Below are 21,449 nucleotides of genomic sequence, written 5' to 3' on the forward strand. Positions count from 1 at the left end.
CCACTAGAACATTTTTATGTGCAAAACAAACAACCCCCCCAAAAAAAACCCACCACCCCAAAACACCAAATCTATATCCAACAAAAATATTCTTTGTGTTTAAATGCAAAATAAAGTCATTTCAAATAAATTTATTTGAATTGTCAGAAAATCCACAGGACAATACTAAAGGAGGACTAGTTAGAAACATGGATTTTCAGGAAGAAATAAAAAGCATTAGAAATGGTAAATATATGAGTCAATATGTAAAAAAAATCTTTCCCTCTTACCTTCTTTAAAATACATATGACTGAAATAGAAGTTATAACATAGCCTTGTGAAGTTTATAACACATGTAGATGTAGCTCATAAGCCAACTACAGTATAAAGAACGGAAGGAGGGATAAATAGACCTAAATGGTTGCAAACTTCCTCATTTTATGTGAAGTGGTGCAAAATTAACTCTAGAAAGACTGAAAAGTTAAAGATGTATATTGTAAACTCTATGGCAACCATTGAAAAATGCAGAGGTATAGCTAAAATGCAAATAGACAAATTAAAATGAAATTCTAAAAAAATACCTGATTAATCCAAAAAGAAGTCAGAAAGAACAGAAAAACAAAAACAGAGGGGCCAAACAAAACTAATAATGAAACAGACCTAAGTTCAATGACATCACTACTTAAACTGAACATTAATGGACTAAATATTCCAATGAAAAGGCAGAGATTGTCAGGATGGTTAGCAAAAGTATGTATATTATCCTAATGGAGTTATTTAAAAAACTTTATTAAGAGGCATAAAAAACCTAAATCAAAAGTGAGGTAGATTATATTCATTGTAAAGACTGTGATATAAATTGTAAAAATATCATTTCTCAAATGAATTCATAAGTTCAGTGAAATTTAAATCCTATATTTTTTTCGGAACTTGATATAATAGTAAAATTCAAACGAAGGTACAAATGTAACACAATACCTAAGACAATAATCAGAGGAAGGGAGAATAAACAAGAAGGATTTGCTTTTCATATATTAAAATATTCTAAGACCATAATAATCAAAACAATTTGAAAATGTACCAGGAAACTCATAGAAAAATGGAGGAGGATATATTTCAAAATGTATTTGTAAACTTTGAAGATAAGGTGACATTGCAAATCAATGGGAAAAAATGAATTACTAAAAAACAGTGTTGTAAAATTGGCTCATTTCTGGAGGTTTCCACCTTGCACCATGTGCAGGAAAAAAAACCTCCAAGATAGGTTAATGGTCTAAATTTGAAAACTAAAACTATAACGTTAATAGACAAAAAAAGTAAGTGCATATTTTTGTGACTTTTGGGGTAAGGAAAATTTCCTAAATACGATTTTAAAAACACAAACCACAAACGTTGAACAGGGAAGGATTAATTACATCAAAACTAAAGATTTCAGGTTCATTGTAGACATATAGTAGTAGACATATAGTAGGCTACCACAAACAAAGTTAAAAGGCATATGAGAAAGAGGGAGATAATACATACAAATTCTGGTTACTGAAAGGAATAACATTTGAAACACTTAAGAAATCAGTGAAAAAATAGCAGAAAAAAAGACAGTTAACCATACTGAAAAAAATTGGCCAAAGACTATGAGCAGATAAATCACAAAAGTGCAAACCTGAACTAGTGCTACCACTTTGCACACAGCTCCAGGGACACTATGTGAAAATAGGGCCCTAGAGGTGTACAGCCCCCCCAGGGTATGGTTTATACAGTGACCATATTGACTGGCTATTATATAAAGACTATAGGCCATGTGAATGAAATTCGTGCACTGGGGGCGGGGGGAGGCGGGGGAGGGCTTGGGGGAGTGATGTCCCTCAGCTTGGCTTGTGCCCTCTTGCAGTGCTGTTGGCCGGGTAGCCTGGGCTTCCCTCTTTGGGGCGATTGATCATAGAGCCCCCCGATTGATCGCCCTGCAGAGGGTGGCCTGGGCCTCCCTCTTTGGGGTGATGACGGAGCACCCCCCGCTCCCCGATTGCCCCACCGGCTGGTGGCCTGGGCCTCCTCTGAGGGCCGATGGTGGGGCCCCCGACCAATCGCATTGCACCCGCCTTGGCTGGCCTGGCGCCAGTTCATGTCATAGTATGTCGTCTCGAAGGTCGTTCTGCTGTTCGGCCATTCAGTCAATTTGCATATTATGCTTTTATTATTATAGAATACCTCATTCATAATTAGGGCAACACAAATGAAAACAATGATACACCACTTTGTACACATTAGATTGGCAAAGTTAAATTAGGGATTAATAAAAGAAAAAGGAGGTATAAAGCATAACATACATAAAACAATAGATACACATACATGTTAAGTACAAGAGAATGGGTGCTTATGTAAGGGAAAAGAGTAGACTGAGATACATACTAAATGGAGAAAACAAATTGAGGATCTTGAATAGACAATATCCCATAAACTAAGTAATCTGAGTGATTCAATTATATGTACCTCAAAAAAAGCTTTTAAGAAATTTTTTAAAAACCAGATAATCTGATCAGTACATTCCATATGATAAAAAACTTACAGTGTCCACATAATGTACTTCTATTAGATCCAATTAAGCAATCCTGATTCAGCAAATAATTATAGCTTTTTACATATAATTACCTGTGTTTGTCCCCTTTGAAATAATGCTGATCCATGAAGAATTTTAAACATATCTACCTCACAATTTATATTTCTGAGTGAAGTCAAATCCCGACCATCACACCTATAGCAATAAAGGAAATAAGTGTATAAAGCAGTGTTGGAAAACAGAAAAATAATATATTACTTTATCCCTATCAGGAAGGTCTCAACTCGAGCTGCATATCATAATCACCTATAGAACTTTAAGAACTTTACTTGGGCCTCACCCTAAGACACACTGAATCAGAATCTTGGGGGTTGTGAACCATACACCTGTATTGTTAAAAAGCTCTGCAGGTTAATTGTTACATGCAGTCAGGGCTATAAAGCACTGCTCTATGCACAAGGCCCACAGAGAGATAGTCAAATACATCCACAAAATTCACACACCTTCAACAGGTACCCAATCTACACTAATAAAAGAGTAACATGCTAACTGACCGTACCTTCGAGATGCCCACCAGCCAATCAGGAGTATGCAAATTAACCCAACAAAAATGGCGGGTTAATTTGCATACACAGGCGCCAAGTGGCCGGGGGTTGGGACGCTTGCGTTGTTGCCATGGCGATGACGCAGGTGTTCCGCACTACCCCAGCCGCTCTGGGCCTCTGGACAGCGTGGGAAGGCAGAAAGGTGGCTCTGGGCCTGAGTGAAAAGGTGGCTCTGGCCGGAGCGAAGGCGGTGCCGGCAGCCAGGGGAAGGAAGGCCCACTTTTGCACGAATCTTCGTGCATCGGGCCTCCAGTTATGAAATTAATATGATAATTCTCTCCTGTTTACTTAAAGAATATCTCCTTGCTTTGAGAAAGTTGCCATTTTCATGGTGACTTGCAGAGATAATGCATGCTTCAATTCCATTAAAAAAATGAATGATATATTTACCTTTTGTATTCATTCAAAATAATACTTCTAAAAACCTCCTTTGCAACAACATTGAATGATTCTATTATTTCATATGAATCAGCCTCTGGAAATTTTTCTATACAAGAAAGAAAAACAAAGGTTTTCTTTTTTTGGAAGATAGGATTTCTTGTAAGTTCACAGTATCAAATCAATTAACTATTCCTTTAAATACTTTTTTTAAAAAAAGAATACCTTTTAGTTGTTCCTCTGTATCTAATCTTATCTTGTTAACAGCTTCATCTCTGGAAATCTAAAAGAAAGTTGAGGTTCAATTCTTATAGATACATAGCAAATTTCAACATTTCTATTTTAAAATTATTTTACAATTAAGATGTAACTACTCAGATTTCTCTAATGGTAGAATTCTTTAAAAGATTAGAACTGTTTATTGATTTATAAGAAATATTACCTGTATATAAATTCATTCAAATATACTTACACATGTCCCTATAACTTGTATTAATGAACAAAAGGAGAATGAGAAGCAAATAGCTAGGCTGTTATTTAGCTTTCTGTTTAGACATTTTTAAATAAAAATAGGACTGACATTCATACAATTTATGTGAGTTATGACAAAAAGAATTCCCAGAATAATTACTTAAGACAAAATCCATGTATACCTACTTTATCATGTTCATAATCTGTAAAAACTGCGTAGAGTCTTTCCATGGCAAGTCTATTTTAAGACAAGATAAACATCAGCATAATATTTGGAAACACAAGGCAGTGTCTATTACAAAACTGAAATATTTAATGAGCTAAAATATTTAAACATTGCATAAAGAATTTAAAAATGTATTTATTGTTCTTTAACATTGCTAATCTGTTTGCTACTTATAACACAATACAGAGTACAAATTTCTTTCTCCTTACCTCTCAGGGGAATCACTCACACATGGTATTAGTTTTTATACTCTTTTTTAACCTCTTGCTTTTTTTCTCTTTTCTCCATTCAGGCTGTTATTGCAGACAACTCTTTTATTGGGGACAATTTATATACTCTTTAATCTGACTGATACTAAGGGAAATACTAACTTTTCCCATTTATTTTAAGTAAGTGAAATACTTTTCTGGTGATTCATATTTACTGAGTGCCTGCCTATGTGCAGGCATTGTTCTAAGCACTGGCATAGAACAATGGTTATGCTTGATTTCTTTTTGAGAACCTCAAGTTTCCTTACTCAAATACCTTATGCTGTATTCTCTTTTGTCTTGACACAGAGAGATATGGGATTTGAATCTTGACCAATAAATTCACTCCCCCTTTCATTTAAAATTCATACTTAGGCTACTGAAGAGGTATATGGGTTTATCCTTTTTAAAGCATTAGATTGACATTTATCAAAGACTCTTAAAACAGAAGGGTGCTGCCCTGACCAGTGTCACTCAGTGGTTAGAAATGGCCCAGCACCAAAGGGATGCAGGTTTATTTCCTGGTCAAGGGCACATACTGTGTTGCAGATTTGATCCCGGCCCCGGTTGAGGCACGTGTGGAAGGCAACCAATTGATGTGTCTCACTCACATCAATGTTTCTCTCTCTTTCACCCGCCCTCCTGCCCTTCCACTAAAAATCAGTGGGAAAAAATAATATATTCAGGTGAGGATTAACAAAACAAACAAAACTAGCAGGGTGCTACCTGAGAAATACACGGACAGTGCTTCCATATGAAGTATTTTTCTGAGAGGAAATTAAATCTTGTGACAATTTGTTTCTTTTTTAAAAATCCTCACCTGAGGATATATTCACTAATTTTTAGAGAGAGAGAGAGAGAGAAAAAACACATTAATTGGTTGCCTGTCATATGCACTCTGACTGGGAATCGAACCCTCAACCTTCTGGTGGATGGGACAATGCTCCAACCAACTGAGCCACCCAGCCAGAGCTTTCACACTTTCTTTTGCACAGATGGTCTTACTTATGAGTGTATGTCACAATCTCTGGTGAAGGGGTAAATAACTTCTGAGGTGTCCTCTTGGTAATACCAATTTCTTTTACCAACTGCTGGATGCCCTGAATTATTTGTTGTGTATATTTTACTCCCACTTTGATAGCATGGCAAAAGTCCTGCTGTAAAACGTTCTCTGCAGAGGCCTCCAACATAACTAAAGAAGGAAAAAAAAAAAAAGATTGCTATTGAATATATTGCCAATATAACTTTTTCAAATAATATGACATGACATAAAATTGTACAGTTCAATTTTATTAATGGTATATCCACCTTTTTTATACTTCCAAAATGTAAACAGTATTAAATGAATAAAGAAACATTGATATTTTAAGTTAGGTTTATATTCTTAAATTTAATGAGAGATTTTTCATACAAAATGAAACAGAAAAGTAAAGAAACTATACATACTTTTAAAAATAACATCTTGCCCTAGCTGGTTTGGCTCAGTGGATAGAGCATTGGCTTGGGGACCAAAGGGTTCCAGGTTCAATGCCAGTAAAGTTGCAAGCTCCTCCCCGGCCTGGGCCCTGGTCAGGGCGCGTGCAGGAGGCAACCAATCGATGTATTTCTTTCACATCAATGTTTCTTTCTGTCTTTCCCTCTCTCTTCCACTCTCTCTAAAAGATCAATGGAAAAATATACTCGGATGAGGATTAACAACAACAAAAAATACCCCAAACCACCATCTTTATTAGATACTAGAGGCCCGGTGCACGAAATTCGTGCACGGAGGGGTGTTGTCCCTCAGCCCAGCCTGTACCCTCTCCAATCTGGGATCCCTCTCACAATCCAGGACTGCTGGCTCCCAACTGCTTGCCTGCCTGCCTTCCTGATTGCCCCTAACCGCTTCTGCCTGCCAGCCTGATCACCCCCTAACCACTCTGCTGCCAGCCTGTTTGCCCCCAACTTCCCTCCTCTGCCGGCCTGGTTACCCCTAACTGCCCTCTCCTGCAGGGTTGATCACCTCCAACTGCCCTCCCTTGCAGGCCTGGTCCTTCTCAACTGCCCTCCCTTGCAGGCCGGGTGCCTCCCAACTGCCCTCTCCTGCTGGCCATCTTGTGGTGGCCATCTTGTGTCCACATGGGGGCAGGATCTTTGACCACATGGGGGCAGCTATATTGTGTGTTGCAGTGATGATCAATCTGCATAGTACTCTTATTCAAAGAAAGACACATAATTAAATTCCTGAAATTAAAGGAAAATATCTTGAAACTGGCCAGAGAAAAATGACACCTTACCCATATGGAGAAAGCAATTCAAATACCATGGAGGCCAGAGGAAATGTTAATATTTTTCGGATGCTGAAAGGAAAGAATTGTCAACCCAGAATTCTATACTCAGGGAAAATATTTAGGAATAAAGGGGAAATCAAAACTCTTACATGAAGAACTAAGAAAATTTGTCACCAGCAGACCTACCCTCTAAGAATGGCTAAAGGAAGTTCTCTAAACAGAAAGGAAATAATAAAGGAAGAAACCATGTTAAAAAAACACCATATTAAGAACATGTTAGGCAAAAATATGGGTAAATATACTTTTATTCTCTTGAGTTTTCTAAATTATGTTTGATGGCTGAGTCAAGAGGAAAAATTATATCAATGTCTGTTGTGGTTCTAAATGTAGAGGAGTATTAAAATAATTATATTATTAAGTGGGGGATATAGAAGGAGATAAAGTTTCAATATGTCACTTGAGGCATGAAAAACCTTTCTCAATACCATAATACTGAGATGGTTGTATTCTTTTAGTCATCGTTACTCCCATTACATTCCCTCTCACTTTTGCAAAATTAAATTGGAGGTTTAAAAATGCACCTAACATATATAAATTATACCTCTATAAAATGGTTTATAAAAGAATATGAAAACTATAGTAAAGAAAATGAATATTCCTAAAATAAACTTTATTTTCAACAATTAAACTTTAAAATGTACAGGATGGTTTTGAATCATTCTCAGCTTCCCTCTAATTACTCAAGACGACCCTCTGATGGTTTATGCAATCTTTAGAGTCGCTTCTTTCAAAAAAAATCCTTATAAGAACATTCCTTATAGTTTGGAGTGTGTAGATCTGTGTTGTCCAATATGGTAACTACTGGCCCAATATGGCTCTTTCCATTTGATTAAAATTACGTAAAATATAATTCACTCTAGTTACAGTATTACTAATCTTTCTGTGTATCCTAGCATTCACAGAAAGATTAGTGATATCATATGTGCCAGTTGAAAAAAAGGTATCTAAATGGCATTGTACAGAATAATGGCTACTGAAGTAATCTAGAAGCTGACAGCACAAGGAAATTATTCTTGCCCTGAAAGGTCATACCTTAGGGATTCTGATTACTCAGTATTTTAATAATGAAATGGTAGCAATTACTTTTTTATATCTCAGAAGTTCCATGACAGTGGTTTTTGATTTGGATCCAATATTAACTTTAACATGAAGATGGGACCAAATGTGTATTTGGTGTACCTTTATGAAAGCATAGAAAACTGGCTAAATATCTTCATGGGAACAGTGATACAAAAGTCATAGTATGGACGCTGGTCATTTCTGAAACCAGTCTCCTTACAGGTTGGTTCTGAACCATTCTCAGCTTCCCTCTAATTACTAAAGACTACCCACTGATGGTTTATGCCAGAGATGGGCAACCTTTTGAGCTTGGTGTGTCAAACTTCGCCAAAAAACTGAGCATAACTTGGGCAGTGTGTCACTTTGAGGAAAAAACATTATTTCGCAAATGTTTCATCCTCAGGAGCAGCAAATGTTTCATCCTCGGCATGCGGCCGCCTCTGCGGCCGCGTGTCATCAGAAATGGCTATGACACGCGTGTCATAGGTTCGCCATCACTGGTTTATGCAGTCTTTAGAGCAGGCGTCCTCAAACTACGGCCCGCGGGCCACATGCGGGTGTTTTTGCCGTTTTGTTTTTTTACTTCAAAGTAAGATATGTGCAGTGTGCATAAGAATTTGTTCATAGTTTTTTTTAAACTATAGTCCGGCCCTCCAACGGTCTGAGGGACAGTGAACTGGCCCCCTGTTTAAAAAGTTTGAGGACCCCTGCTTTAGAGTCTCATTCTCCCATCTAGAGAGCAACAGGTGAGAACAGCTAGCTGAAAGGCTGCCTAAGGGATTTGTTTGGCATGCCATAGATATAGTAAACATCCTTAGTTCATTCCTCCAGTGTCTATTTAAAATTAGAGGGGCTAAAACCTTAAGGCAGATAGAGGCTATATGACCATTTAGAAGTTTATTTTTTGTGTCTTAATGATAATAGCAGGTACTAACTGGATGCCCACTAGATACTAGGTATTATGCTGGGCACTTTACAAAACTTGACTCTAATCTTTACCACAATTCTGTAAAGTAGCCAGATCAATTTACTAACTGATATGGTAACTTTAAGCAAAAATAAAAATAAAAATCAAATGCAGACCAAGTGAACTTTAAATAGTAAACCAATACTTTGCTCAAGGCCCTTTTTGAGGTGCTCAAATATGATGTAGGGGTCATCTGTTATTCATGGCTTCCTCAAATCTTTGGAATACTCTCCCTACATTGTGCTAGTTTTCCTATGAATCCCACTTTCTGGAGAAAGAATCCAAAAATCATCTTGCCCTGGTAGTCAAGTATGCAGTCACGTGTCACAATCCTGTCCAATGTATTTTAAGTGCAAACTGCTATGTGGGGACTTAAGAGAAGGCTCCTTAAAAGGGAGGGTAACTCACTCAGCTGACACACACCTTTTTGCTATTCCCCTCCTTTTTCTTCCTTCTGCCCCTAAGTCTAATAAGTTGTCCAGAGCTCTGGTAGCCAGTTCATAAGCATGAAGATAAGGGCCACACCTTGAGAATAGCAGAGCTGAAAGCTAGAAGGAATCTAAATTTCTTAAGCTGCTACAACTATCCTGGATTCACTTACCTTTGAATTTCTTTTACCTGAGAGAAAAATAAATTCCCATCCCAAGCCTTGTTATTTCATTTACCAACACAATCCCTAACTAATCCTATGTAATAATAGAGTAACATGTAAATTACCATCACTCCGCTACGCCCACGATTGGGCGGCGGGAGGCTGGGGGGCGGGACTCGGGGTGGCCTATCCGGCCATTGAGAGGCACGGATCCGCTGCCACTGAGGGGGGCTACCCTGCTGTTGAGAGGCGCAGGGGGCGGGACTCCCGCCCCCTGTGCCTCTCAACGGCCAGATCCGCGGCCGCTGATGGGGCCTGCCGCGGACACCCAGCTGCACCTCTCAACGGCAGGGTAGCCAGGTGTCCGCGGCAGCCCCCGTCAGCGGCCGTTGACTCTAATCTTTACCACAATTCTGTAAAGTAGCCAGATCAATTTACTAACTGATATGGTAAATTGAGCACCTCCCGCCCCCTGCGCCTCTCAACAGCAGGGTAGCCCCCCTCAGCGGCCGCGGATCATCAAAAGTGGGGGAGCTGGGTGCCTGTCTGCTCCGGCACCAGGCCTTTCAGAAGCCTCTGCCGAGCCGGAGGCTTCTGAAAGGCCTGGTGCACCAGCAGACAGGCACCCAGCTCCACCGCGAAAAGCAAAAGCATGTAGGGGACCCTACACGTGCATGATTCAATCATGCACTGGGCCTCTAGTATGTAAATAACATACAACCCGTTACATGTGTTCTATCATATAATACCTAATTCCTTACTGACCCATAATCCAAAAGAAGCTACAAATGAGCTGTTTCACACGTTAATTTTACAAAAAAAGCACTAATAGTTTAATAGTTTATATTTCATCAAAATGTTGCCACATCAGAAGATCCCATGTCAAAAAGTCCCAGACATCAAGTATCATGTAGCAGACTAAACTGAGAAGAGACCTTAATTAATTTTTCCAAGGTAATATGGCTATCATATAGCAGATGCTGGATTTCAAACCCAGCTCATTCTGACTATTAAAGCCCATTCTCCTTCAATAGAACCAGGCTCTAATTTTCATCCATACATTTATGACATTTTGTTACAAGAAGTAAAGATGACCCAATGAATTCCTTCTATTTTGTTATTAGTTTTTAAATTTTTAAAAATTTTACATTTATCTTTATTGTTCAAAATATTACAGATGTCCCCCATCCAATATGTACCTACCCCTCCTGTGTCCATGGGCTATGCATATCTATATATACAGAGATAATATGCTAATTGGTCCTAACAGTGTCCCAGTCACGACCAGAGTACAGGCAGGAGCTGGTGGGTGGGGACGGGGGCGGGGACTTCCGCCCCCAGCGCAGGCGCACACAGGCCTGCCCAGCACTAACATCACGCTGACTCGGAGGCAGAGGCCACTTCCGACAGAGGCACATGCAGGCAGGAGCTGCTGGACAGGGACGGGGGCGGGGACATGCGCCACCAGGACATGAGGCTGCTGCTGGGGGCGACCCCCCTGGCAGAGGCGTGCGCAGGCCTGCGGCTCCGCAGAGCCTGGAGGGGGGTGTCAGGACAGGGTCGGGGCCTCAGCGGAGAGCTCTCAGCACACCTGCGCCAGGCTCTGAAGGCGTGGAGAGGAAGGAAGAGCACATAGGCAGTTACAGGGTTTAGGCCAGGAGGGGAGAGCAGTTAGGGCCATCAGGCCAGCAGGGGAGCAATTAGGGGCATCAGACAGGCAGGAGAGCAGTTAGGGGCATCAGGCAGGCAGGTGAGTGCTTAGGAGCCAGTGGTTCTGGATTGCGAGAGGGATCCCAGATTGGAGAGGGTGAAGGCCAGGCTGAGGGACCCCCAAACCCCCTGTGCACAAATTTCGTGCACCGGGCCACTAGTATACATATAAGTTCCCCAGTTAATCTCTCCCCCGAGCCTCTTACGCCTGTTTATTACTAGTTTTTCACATCAGAAATAGTTCACCACATTCTCAGAGGATATAAAAACAGGCTTAGAATGACTGAATTAGTTAAATTAACATATTTAAACTAATAAAATAATTTATTATCAGATTTAGAATTTTAATTTATAATGGATTATCAATTTAAAAATAATTACTAAAATTTTCTTGTTAAGGATTTTTCTATATTTCAAAGTTGTTTAACATTCTATAATTTTAGCTATTGTCTGATGAGGCAAGAGCACTACCAAGTAAGGCAGCCATAAAACAAAACAAAAATCCTTATGACTAACAAAAAACACATACAAAAAAAGAGTTTAAATGCATCTTTAGCCCTGGCCACTTTGGCTCAGTGGATAGAGTGCCGGCCTGCAGACTGAAGGGTCCCAGGTTCGATTCCGGTCAAGGGCATGTACCTTAGTTGTAGGCACATCCTCAGTAGGGGATGTGCAGGAGGCAACTGATTGATGTTTCTCTCTCATCAATGTTTCTAACTCTCTATCCCTCTTCCTTCCTCTCTGTAAAAAATCAGTAAAATATATTTAAATGCATCTTTAAGAAGCAATAACTCATAAGTAAAACCCACAGGAAATTTAGTACTTAAACTACTTACCAATTTGACTTTTAGATGCTCCAGCAACCACTAAATTTAAAGTACTAGAAGACATTTCTTTTCGTGTTGGGTTAACAACACATTCTCCATCAATTATTCCTATTCGTACTGCCCCTAAAATATATTAAAACATTGGCAGCTATTTAAAAAAACTCAGTTTTCAAGACTTTAGTCCAGTAATAGTCTTAATCCCTGTCTTTAATTGTGACATAATAAAGTCCATTATTTCTACCATGGTATTTAAGGCCCAAAGAGCATCCCACCCCACCCTACTTTCCTGCCTCACTGAATCACTCTTGAGTTGCTCAAATATACAATTTCTTCCACACCTATGTGATTATGCTCATGCTCTTCTCCTGGTCTAGACTTTTACTTTCTCCAAGGCAAATGCTTACCATATGATCCTTCTAATCAGCTTAAAAGTTGATTACTCTGAGAAGCCCCTTGACAGCCTTACCTTAGAAGACTAAACACACTCTTCTCTATCCTTTTCTTAGCACTCTGACTTCACATTATAAATAATTATTTGTTTCCCAAGAATTGCCTCATTTGTCTTTGAATTGCTAGTGCCTACTCTGCCTTTGTGCCTTTAGTACTTAGCTCAGTATCTGGAATTTAGGACACTCAATAATTACTCCATGAATCATTTTTATACTGCATGATTAAAACTTGTAAGAGCTGTAAATTACAAACATGTTTGTTTTTATCTTGAATGGGTATGTACTCTGACAATTTCCTAGTCAAAAAGAAAAGTCCTCAAACAGAAGAGGCAACAAGAAGTATCTAGGGACACAAAATCTCTAATATCCTAAGACTGCTATCAGAAACAAAATCCAAGGTGAGGATGAAAATGGCAAAAAGAGCTGAAAGAAGTTTTAGAATGTCATCTAATTCAAGATAATAATAGGTAATAAATCGGAGCCAATAAATCTAGGCCCTTGCTCACTAGTATTTTCCTGGAAAATCATAAATGTTTCTTATTTCAAATCCTAACTTACCAATAGGTCCATTCCAAGGAATATCTGATAAAGAGAGGGCTGCAGAAGCTTAAAAAAATAAAAAAATAAGAGCTGAAATAAAAATATTTCATTGCTTTTAAAAAATCAACAGTGATAATTTTGATCTCTATTTTTATACTTACCACCATTAATTGCTAGGACATCAGGTTCATTAACACCATCTACTGCTAACAAATTACAAAGAACCTGGTACAAGGGAAAAAATTCAAAGCACTTAACAAAATATACTTGATTTGGGAGGATTATCATTTCTGTTAACATTTTGGCCTAAAACATAGGAGCACTAAATGATTAAAAGCATGGGCTTTGTAGTCAAGCCCCTTAATTCTATTATCACTAACTACATGCTTGACCATGGGCAAATTACTTAAATTAAACTTCAAAAGTTTCCTCATCTTTAAAAGGAAAAATAATTGTATCTTCCTAAAAGGTTTTTATAAAACTTAATGGAAATATTGTGTGTAAAGTATTCAACAAATGTTAGCTATATCTATTACATAAAAATATTGTTATCTCTTGTTCACAAGCACAGACAAAACAACCCAATGAATTACTTTACACTACAATAATATACCTATGTCTTACACTTAAGAAAATAATTTCTTGAGGCAGTTACATCCTTGCAAAAGCATATTTACAAGGCATATTTATTTTTATCAAATAAATAAAAAACTGTAATTAATTAAAGTATTTCAGTCATTCTGAAAGAAAATATTCAGAAAGTATTAAAATATAATTAAGTAGAGGTTTAGAAGACTCAGTAATAAAAATAAGTAATAAAAACTGGTTATGTTGATTGTCCAAGCCTCTGTTACTAATATGACCTACAAGGCCCAAATTGATCTGCCCCCACCAATCTCAATCACTCTAAACTTTCAAACTCACCAATTTCTTTTTTGCCTCAGGGCTTGTGTGTTTCCCATTCCATCTGCCTGGAATGCTTTCCCTACACTCCTGGGTTGGCTAACTCTTATTAATAATTCAGGTATCAGCTTAAATTGACACTGATTAAATATTAGCTTTATAAAATTATGTTTAAAAAAATTTAATGTAAAATGTAGTAGCATCACCAAAAATTCTTATTTTGTATTCTTTATGTAATATTTAGTCAATAACTATTATAGAAATTCATTAAGTAATTTTAGATTAAACTGGAAATAAAGACCACCCTACCTGTGTATCATAAAAGTAGCCAGCTGGAAAAAGAGGTCTAATCGAACGGTCTGCCAATAAAGAGAGAAAAGATATTAAATAGTAGCTTTACAGTTCAAAAGGTTTTCCCTATTAAACATCAGGCTAAAAAATAATATAGTTAGCTGTTCAATATGTAAAAAAAAAACCAAACCAAACCACCACAAAAAACCCTTGGACTGATTTACTGAAAAGGACGATAAATGTCAGTGCTTCAATTAATACACACCAGGCCCTAACAACAAAAAATTAGCAAAGTAGGAACACTCAAATCTAAAATTGGGCAGCAGCTTTTAATTTCATTAGGTATCAGTTCCTAATATAAGCAGAGGAAAGAGACTTACGAACAATAGACCAGAAGAAAATCCTGCCTTAGTATTCTGTCTGATGAATGCATATAAATATACAGAAACGAGCAATTTCTGGGTAGGAGAACTACAAAATACAAGCAATCCACAATATTTAAAGACTAGAGGCCCAGTGCACAGATTCGTGCACCGGTGGGGTCCCTCGGCCTGGCCTGTGGGGATCGGGCGGAAACCAACTCTCAGACATCCCCTGAGGGATCCTGGATTGTGAGAGGGCACAGGCCAAGCTGAGGGATCCTATTGGTGCAGGATCGGGACTGGGGAGGGACCGTGGGAGGGCTCCAGGGTGTGTCTGACCCCTCTCACCCAGTCCTAATTGGCTGGACCCCAGCAGCAAGCTAACCTACCTGTCAGAGCATCTGCCCCCTAGTGGTCAGTGCGCGTCATAGCGACTGGTCAAACGAACGGTTGGATACTTAGCATATTAGGCTTTTATTATATAGGATGTCAAAGATTTCAGGGATCCAGGTGAGAGTTAAAGGAGGCTTGGCAATGGAAGTGGAATATTATAAAGACTGAGAAATAATTAATTGGATTTGGTTGAAAATGTGGTCAAGGATGAATCCCAAGATTTTGGCTTGTGTTATAGGTAAGAAGAAGGGTAACTTCATTAATTTTCTATTTTTTATTATAATCTGTTATACATGCAAAAATATTATTTGTATATATGCAACTTAAAGAATAATAATTAAAGCTCATATACCCTTTATGTCACCTGAAAAAAAAGTACATACTAATACATTTGAAGCCTGTGAGCTCCCCTCTATGATCTCATCCTCCCATCATTCTCCATAAAAGTAACCACTATCCTGAATTTTGTCTAATCTTGCCTTTGCTTTTCTTTGTTGTATGTACCATATATGTATCTATTCTTAAACAAAACAGTGATTGGTTTTGAACTTGACGTTTATTCTGTTTGGGGTTCATTAAGCTTCCTCAATCCAAAGACTGATAGTGTTAATAAAATTTTGTAAAAACTTCAGGAAAGAAAGGATGCCAAAGATTTGAAAAATTACAGACATTTTCAGTAGTTAATGAATATAATGCTTTTAAGAATTACTATGTTAAACATAAAAATGAAAATTACTAGGGATAGATTCAACAGATTTGAGGCATGAGCCATGGAATTTATATACTCAATAGAACTCATTCATTTAGTCAACAAATATTTATTGAATGCCTATTTTGTGCCAGGCAGTATACTGGGTCCAAGGGATATAATGAAAGAAAACTTAAGAGATATTGTAGAGCACAGATGAAAGAGATGCTAAAACAGGCCTAACAGAGAGGGTTAATGCCTCAATTTTTTTTTTAATCTTACCTATTACCCTACTTGTAAGTATTTCTTTATCAGAAGATCCAATCTCTCTTCTAAGATAGTTTGTGGGAATTCTACCTGCTGCAGCAGCCTTCTGTCTATAGTCAACCTGAAGTAATAATGAAAACAAAAACAAAAAACAAAGTTCATTTGACTGCTTTTTGTAGTAACAAGCTATTCCCTAAGAACTATTAAGATGACGCTAATTCGCCTGAGGTTGTAAACAACATATTCCAGACTAAGAGTGGAGAATATTTTATTTATTTTTAGAGTTTTGCATCACTTAGGCAAAGGAGAGGTGATAGAGATGTTTCAGCAAATGGAGTTTTAAAAGCCTTCCATTACTCCTCACAGTAGCTTATTCTAGTCAAGTCAAACATTTCCTTTTTTGTATCCACTCTAACTGCATCCCCCTTTTCATAATAGAGGGAAGCCATAAAATCCTAATGAACTTTTCACTTTTCAGCAAACATATACTTGCAGACTCATACTGAAGGGAATCCTATAAAAGCAATGCATTCAGTGTACTCATCAAAGTACTCATGTACTTCCACTGTTCCTGTCAACTTTTGAACATGGACATTCTAAAGTATGCTAACTACTAATATAAGAATTGGTTATGAAGCAATCAGTTTAAATTCTTTTAATTACTTAGTATCAAACAACTAAGGAAAATCCTTTTTGTTGGAAGTTTACATTTTGCACTTACTAGTCACTGAACAAAAATATTACAAATTCTACATTTATGTTATATTATAGTTCAGGCAAATCAGCAAATACTTACCACCAAAGGCAAGAACTGGGAAGGTGAAGGTTTTGTTTTACTGACTGCTGTGACCATCACCGCAGTGTCACCTGACTTAGTTAAAAATAAACAACACTAGTAAATTCCTTTAAAATCAGATATTAACATATAAGTAGTGACTAAATGAATCCTCACTCCAGTTAAACCCAAGTAAAGAGAACTGTTATCCCTTGACCTAATGACAATGAAAGCAATTATTCACAAGTAGTCCAATCTTGATCCCTTCTGCATGATCATATTCTCTATTAGAACAGTCACTGAGCTTTTTCAAAAGCAATATAACTAAAAGGAACAAGACTCACCCAATCCTTTTTCTACTTCTTAAGAGGAAATTTAGGCTACCCATAAAGAAAAACATCCCAAGTATTACTACTAAAGAAACAAGAAAAATTACTTTCTCTACAAAAGCATTATAGAAGTTATTTATAGAATAGATAAATAAGTTCGGAAGAGATCTTAAAGGTCATTTAGTATATCCTGCCCTCTGACTCCCTGGTTATCTAGAATGGTTCTGACACTAGAAATGGTATGAATAAATTTCCAATGCCACAATTCTAAAAAGTTATATGACGTAAAAACATTTAGTACCAGTCTCCATAACAATTTTTAAGATGAAAATGTAGTCCTGGCCAGTATGGCTCAGTTGGTTGGAGCATAGTCCCATGCATGAAAGAGTCCAGAGTTTGATTCCCAGTCAGGCTGCATACCCAGGTTGCAGGTTCAATCCCTGGTTGGGGCATGTATGGGAGGGAACCGACTGATGTTACTCTCTCGCATGGGTGTTTTTTTCTTTCTCTCCCCCCTCCCTAAAATCAATAAAAAACATATCCTTGGGTGAGGATGAAAATGCAAAAAACTGCACTTTTTACCTGTACTACAGCAGAGCCATCTGCAAATCTGGCCAGTTTTCCAGAGGATATTTCCAGTTTTCTGTTTAAAAAATAAAAATTCAATATAAAAGAACTTAAGTCATCAATATAATTCGCAGCTTAGTATAACATAATCAAAGATTCTAATGAGCAAACTAAAGGTTACCAAAGCCCACATGACCCCACCCAGCAAACAAAAAAGGGATAGAGTTCATAATCATTATTAAAAGTACAAAGGGGGAAAAAAGTACAAAGGGAATTTAAGAGCTGTGTGAGGAAAAATATAGAAACCAAGGCACAGGAGTAATCTGAATGAAAGTATTTTGGGGGATACAGAAGCTTACTTCTTAGATGCTAATTCCCATTTACTACCTTAGTTTAGTCTCTTTTCATTCCTTTCCTGTTGACTAAAGCAGTTTGGATCATTTCCCTACTTAAAATCCTTTAAAATTTCCCCATTGCTTTATATTCCAAAAACTGCCTACAGAGACCTTCAAACCTTCAAATTTAACAGTGGTGCCAAAGACAAGTCAATGGGCGAAAGAACAGTCTTTTCAACCAATGGTGCTGGACAACTGGATATCCATACGCAAAGATGTTAATAAAGTTGGACCCTTTCCTCATACTATGAATAAAAATTAATTCAAAACCTGAGTATGAAAGCTAAAGCTATAAAATTTGTAAGAAAAATAATAGAAGTCTTCTTTTATATGACATCAAAAGCACAAGTGACAAAAGAAAAAACAGAAAAACTGAACATCAAAATTAAAAACTTTCATGCTTCATATGATATCATCAAGAAAGTAAAAGAAAGGGGGGAGATGTTGATAATTGGGGAGACTATGCATGTGGAGGGCAGGGCATAAATGGGAAATTTCCTTCAATTTTGCTGTCAAAGTAATACTGCTCTAAAAAATAAAAATCTATTAAAAAAAAAAAACCTGAAAGAAAATCCACAGGGAAAATAGCTGCAAATCATATATGTGATAAGGGACTTGTATCTAGGATATGTAAAGAATTCTCACAACTCAACAATAAAAAGACAACCCAATTTAAAAAACTGGCATAGGATTTGAATAGATGTCTCTCCAAAGAAGATTTACAAATGGCCAATAAGTGCATGACAATATGCTCAAAATCATTAGCCATCAGGGAAATGCAAATCAAAACCACAATGAGATACTACTTCACCACAATGAGATATTACTTCATATCTATCAGGATTGTGTTGGTGAGGATGTGGAGAAACTGGAATCCTCATGTACTGCTGATGAAAATGTAAAATGGTGCACTTGCTTTGGGAAAAAATCTGGCAATTCCTCAAAAAAGTTAAACACAGACATATGACCCAGCAACTCTACTCATAGGTATATACCTAAGAGAAGTGAAAACATATAGCTATGCAAACATTTGCATACGAACATTCATAGCAGCATCTACACTAATAAAAGAGAAAGATGCAAATAGACTATACATCTGCGACACCCACCACCCAATCAGGAGTGCTGCAAACAACAAACTTATAACAAAGATAAAAAAAGTACTTACTCAGCAGTAGTGTTAATTATGAATCTAGTTGTTACAACACATGATACAGGTTTAAAAAGAACTAGCTACAAAAGAGTTCTAGGTTGACAAATGATCATTTATGGAAAATTTGGAGGGCAGGGGCTGATTTTGTTGCTTTGAGTCTGAGTGCTTAGCCCATAATAGGTATCTGTTGAATCTACTGTTCAGGATAATTTCTTCAGAGAAGAATGGAAGAGATAACCTCTCCCTCAAAAAATCAGGATCAAAGAATGCCAGAGGTGGAAGAGCCTTATAGATCATCTAGTATAGAGGTCAACAAACTATAGCCTGTTTCTGTACAGTCTTTCAGCTAAGAATGTGCTTTTACATTTTTGAAGGGTTTGTAAACATATCCTTTCTCTCTCTCACGAATATGTGACAGACAGTATGCAGCCCACAAAGTCTAAAATAATTACTATCTAGTTCCTTACAGAAAAAAGTTTACAGACTCCTGATCTAGCCCAGTCTCCTCGTTTTGTGAAATAAAAAAAGTGAAGTAATTTGTTCAAGATCAGTCATTCAATAAGTTAAGGAGGAAGGCGTGGATTCAAAGCCAGATGTTCGGGCTTTTTATATTAAGTAGGGCAAAAAAAAATTTTTTTTAAGTACATGTAAAAAATGTGTGTGTTTGTGCATACATGTATATATATATAAAGTAAATAAACAGCAGTTCCATTTATTTCAAAAATTATTCAAACACACTTTTTAAAAAGTGATTTTAGATCTCAATTCTGGCAAAAGGATCCCTGGAAAAAGTAGGGGCTTTGTAACAGAAATACAAGTTCAAAATCCACTTAGTCTCATAGTACTAGCTTTGTTGACCATTTCTGAATCTCTGTTTTCTTAACTATAAAAATGGGTGTAAGAGTACCTTTATTACAGGTTTAAAAAGTGTAGCATATAGCTGGTGTTCAATAAACTTACGTCTCCTTTCCCTTCATAACTAGGGTCATACTGGCCACGTTTTTAGGATTGGACGATGTGAGCTCATTATCCTGAGGTGGAATGTTTTATATTTCAGAGTCCAGGAGTCCCCGAAATTAAAGAGAATGGAGTCAGGCGGTCAGACTCAGCTGAAGGAAGGAAGCCCGGAACAGGGTAAGAGGGAGGACCAAGAAGCAAAGGACATGAGGCTGAGACAGGGAGGGAAGAGTGAGGGTGCCGGGAGACAGACTCCAAACTGGAAAGGGGAACTTGGCATTTAGGTTGGGGTGAACAGAGGGAAAAGAGGCTAGGGTTGCCAGATTCCTATCCAGGGAGATGAATGTACTAGTTGCTGACCGGACAGAATGCCTGTGAAAGAGCAGAAAACGCACGTCGTCCCTTACCTGTTGCCTAAGTCCACGGCCACGGTACGGGACCTGGCGCCACTCCATAGTGCTCGCACCTGCAACTGGGTGAGTGCCCGATCCCGCCCTGGCAGACGGAGGGGACTATCGCCCAGCGGCCGGAGCCGGAGGCACGAGCAGCAATGCCTGCAGGCCGCCATGACACCCAGCACGCGATCAGCCCGGGCTGCGTTCTGATTGGCTCACTTTCAGACGGCGGGCGGAGCCTGTTCCAGTTTCGTTTCCGTAGTGCTGGGGGAACGCAGGGGATTGGAATAATTTGGCTACTTTCTACGAAAACCAGAGAGGGTCAAACCTCTGAGAACGCGATCCTGCCGGCCTCTCACTATCTGCCAATGAAAGGCAATTAGAAAAATAATGCTTGGTGTTTTCTTTTGCCATCATAGTTTAAAAGAAAGTTCTAGAATAATGTATTTAATAAATAGAGTAAATATAGAATAATAATAGAAGTAATCAGAAAACATATTATTGTTATTTGGCTTCTTTGAGCTGAGAATTAGGGGAACTTGTGTGGTGCAACGATATCTCTCTCCCCACTGTGCCCTGGTTTCATTTTGTAAGTTTCACAGAACAAATATATTGCTGCAAAGTTTTGTGTTCATTTATTCCTAGTAAGTTAATTTCTCATCGACCTATATCATTTTAGATACCTTTATATCATAATTTCTGATTCATCTTTACTTTCATTGTTAGTATTTCTCTGCTCCTCTTGGTCAAATGTTAATATTTGCTAAGCCAACTCAATTTTGGAAAATGAAAAAAATATTTTTGAAAGTTGAATTTGATAAATATTTAGCGAGTGGATAAATTTCTTCCACCCCCTCCTAATCCAGTCTATAGGAAAATCTTTATGTGGTTCATTGAATGAACCAATGATTGTTTTTCTATTATGAGGGTCATATTTTTCTTTTAAGGTTATAACACTCTTTCCCAAAACAAATTGGAACAACAAAACCCAACACACACTCAAATATGACTTTAAGACTAAAAATGTTGAACTCCAAAC

General features: G+C 37.8%; 1 protein-coding gene across 2 annotated transcripts in view; it reads right to left on the reverse strand.

Annotated features, from left to right (window-relative positions):
* The window catches only part of PNPT1 (polyribonucleotide nucleotidyltransferase 1), a 39,921-nt gene extending 19,322 nt beyond the window's left edge, over positions 1-20,599 (reverse strand). The window contains exons 1-13 of one of the 2 annotated variants that reach the window (XM_079792094.1): positions 20,423-20,599; positions 17,526-17,586; positions 16,636-16,706; positions 15,855-15,960; positions 14,148-14,197; positions 13,097-13,160; positions 12,954-13,001; positions 11,956-12,069; positions 5,467-5,653; positions 4,174-4,225; positions 3,742-3,799; positions 3,529-3,625; positions 2,626-2,728 (exon numbers count right to left, since the gene is read on the reverse strand). In XM_079792094.1, coding sequence (XP_079648220.1) covers positions 2,626-2,728; positions 3,529-3,625; positions 3,742-3,799; positions 4,174-4,225; positions 5,467-5,653; positions 11,956-12,069; positions 12,954-13,001; positions 13,097-13,160; positions 14,148-14,197; positions 15,855-15,960; positions 16,636-16,706; positions 17,526-17,586; positions 20,423-20,470 — 1,059 coding nt within the window. In that variant the 5' untranslated portion in view covers positions 20,471-20,599. Of the gene's footprint in view, positions 1-2,625; positions 2,729-3,528; positions 3,626-3,741; positions 3,800-4,173; positions 4,226-5,466; positions 5,654-11,955; positions 12,070-12,953; positions 13,002-13,096; positions 13,161-14,147; positions 14,198-15,854; positions 15,961-16,635; positions 16,711-17,525; positions 17,587-20,422 lie in introns of both variants that reach the window. The other variant, XM_079792093.1, reaches the window with a different exon arrangement.
* Positions 20,600-21,449: the final 850 nt, after the last annotated feature.

This window comes from Cnephaeus nilssonii (assembly GCF_951640355.1).
Source record: "Cnephaeus nilssonii genome assembly, chromosome: 15".
Taxonomy (NCBI): domain Eukaryota; kingdom Metazoa; phylum Chordata; class Mammalia; order Chiroptera; family Vespertilionidae; genus Cnephaeus; species Cnephaeus nilssonii.